The sequence below is a fragment of the Synchiropus splendidus genome, chromosome 18 (assembly GCF_027744825.2).
Source record: "Synchiropus splendidus isolate RoL2022-P1 chromosome 18, RoL_Sspl_1.0, whole genome shotgun sequence".
Lineage (NCBI taxonomy): Eukaryota > Metazoa > Chordata > Actinopteri > Syngnathiformes > Callionymidae > Synchiropus > Synchiropus splendidus.
In genome coordinates, this window is record NC_071351.1 from 6,995,550 (window position 1) to 6,997,572 (window position 2,023).

General features: G+C 56.4%; 1 protein-coding gene across 1 annotated transcript; it reads left to right on the top strand.

Moving 5' to 3' along the window:
• The first annotated feature begins 252 nt into the window (after window positions 1–252).
• si:dkey-8e10.3 (serine/threonine-protein kinase SBK1) lies at window positions 253–1,808 on the top strand. Its single transcript, XM_053849704.1, has 3 exons — window positions 253–415; window positions 855–1,057; window positions 1,122–1,808. The coding sequence occupies exons 1-3, from the start codon at window positions 253–255 to the stop codon at window positions 1,806–1,808; spliced, it is 1,053 nt and encodes a 350-aa protein (XP_053705679.1).
• Window positions 1,809–2,023: the final 215 nt, after the last annotated feature.

Below are 2,023 nucleotides of genomic sequence, written 5' to 3' on the forward strand. Positions count from 1 at the left end.
CCTGCGTGTGTGTGTGTGTGTGAGAGAGAGAGAGAGAGAGGGAGAGAACGTGCCCTTTGCAGAGGCAGCATGTCATCAGCTGTCAACGTGGGCTCTGTCCTCATGGTAGCGATCGAGGGTCGAGCCGCTCAGTGACAAGCGGGACATTGATCCCAGCAGCTGAGCTGCAGAACCTCTGCCTGTCTTGTTGCCTGCACATTATCTGAGTGGACGGAGCAAGGTGAGGCAGAGGAGCTGCGTGCGGCTGGGCAGATGATGGAGCTGGGACTGGCTGACGGCAGCCTGATCGATGAGCTGATGGAGATCACGGCTCAAAGCCTGGGACACCTGGAGATCTGCGAGCACTTTGATGTGGTGAAGGAGATCGGCCGCGGGAAATACGGCAAAGTGCTTCTGGTCACGCATCGCTTCAAGGGTACGGCCTGGGAGGGGGAGGAAGCTCATGCTTGTGCAGCGCCGGCGCCAACAACACGCTCCCAAACCATTCAACATGTACTGCTAGTGACTCCTGTTGAGGATGAAATGGCTTCGGATCGTAAATAACACAGAAAATGTTGTGTGAGAAACGGTTCACTCCCTTTATGTATGTGTTTTTATGCCACTTTTCTCACCTGTTAGTAGGTTGCATGACTTGATCACCGCCTATTGCTGTGAAGTATTTTGGAGACTGACTTACTTGCAGTTGATGCATGTTTGTCCCGCCAACATAACACAACGCAACATAGCGCAACACAATGTAGATTAACCCAAGGTAACACAAGTCAGTGCAACACTGCCGCCGAGGCTGAGTGAAATGTTGCGTCCACAGGCTGAAGATCATCTGTAACGGCTGCACCTTCTTTGTGGCTGTGCAGGGACCCCCATGGCCTTGAAGGTGATGCCCAAAGCGTCAACCAAGCTGCAGGGTTTCTTGCGCGAGTACTGCATCTCGCTGCACCTGTCCCACCACCCCTGCATCGTGGGCTTGTTTGGCATCGCCTTCCAGTCCAAAGAGCATTACTGCTTTGCTCAGGAGCTGGTCATCGGACGAGATCTGTTCGCTGTCATCCAGCCCAAGGTCAGTCTCCCCAGTCTGCAGACCCAGTTGTCCGTGGTCACGTCCTTCTGTCTCACTCCTGAAGGTGGGGATCCCAGAGGCGTCGGTGAAGCGCTGCGTGCTTCAGATCGCCAGCGCGCTGGAGTTCATCCACAGCCGTGGCCTGGTCCACCGCGACATCAAGCCTGAGAACATTCTCCTGCTGGACCATCACTGCAGTCAGGTCAAGCTGGCAGACTTCGGCTTGGCCCAGAAGAGGGGCACCATGATCCGCTACATCACAGGGACCCTGCCTTACATGGCTCCAGAGCTCTGCACCCTTGCGCTGCTGGACGGCCAGAAGGAAGTGACTGCTCCTCCTCTGTGTGTGGAGCCCAGCTTGGACACTTGGGCCTTCGGGGTGCTGATCTTCTGCATCCTCACCGGCTTCTTTCCTTGGGAGCGTTGTGCTGACACAGACGACTTCTACGAGGAATTTGCAGACTGGTGCAAAGAGGAGCAACGTTCTTATGCAGAGGAAGAGCTTCCTCCACTGTGGAGGAAGTTCACTCCAGAAGCTATGGAGCTATTTAGCAAGCTCCTCGCTCTGAGTGCAGAGAAGCGCTGTACAGCGGGCGAAGTCAGAGAGTATGTGGGGAAAACCTGGCTGAAGGGCGAACAACCCGCAGCAGAGAAGGCAAGCAAGCAGGTGCGTCAACAAACGGAGGTGGCAAAACCAGACCAGGAGTTGTCAAGCGGCCTGGGTCGCAGTGTGACCGACACCCGCGTCTGATTCTCCTCACGACCACCCCAGCATATCTCACAGCTCTTGAGAGGTGGCGAACCTTCTGAAGCACCTGTGCCCCTGACCTGCTCAGCTGACCCTGCAGAGAGACCGTGCGTAGCGCCCACAGCAGGTGGCAGCCAGGTTGTCCACAGCTCCTCCCAACCGCTGGCCAGGCCACTTCTGCAAGGATCCGCCGACACTGCTCTGCTAGAGGACGCCTG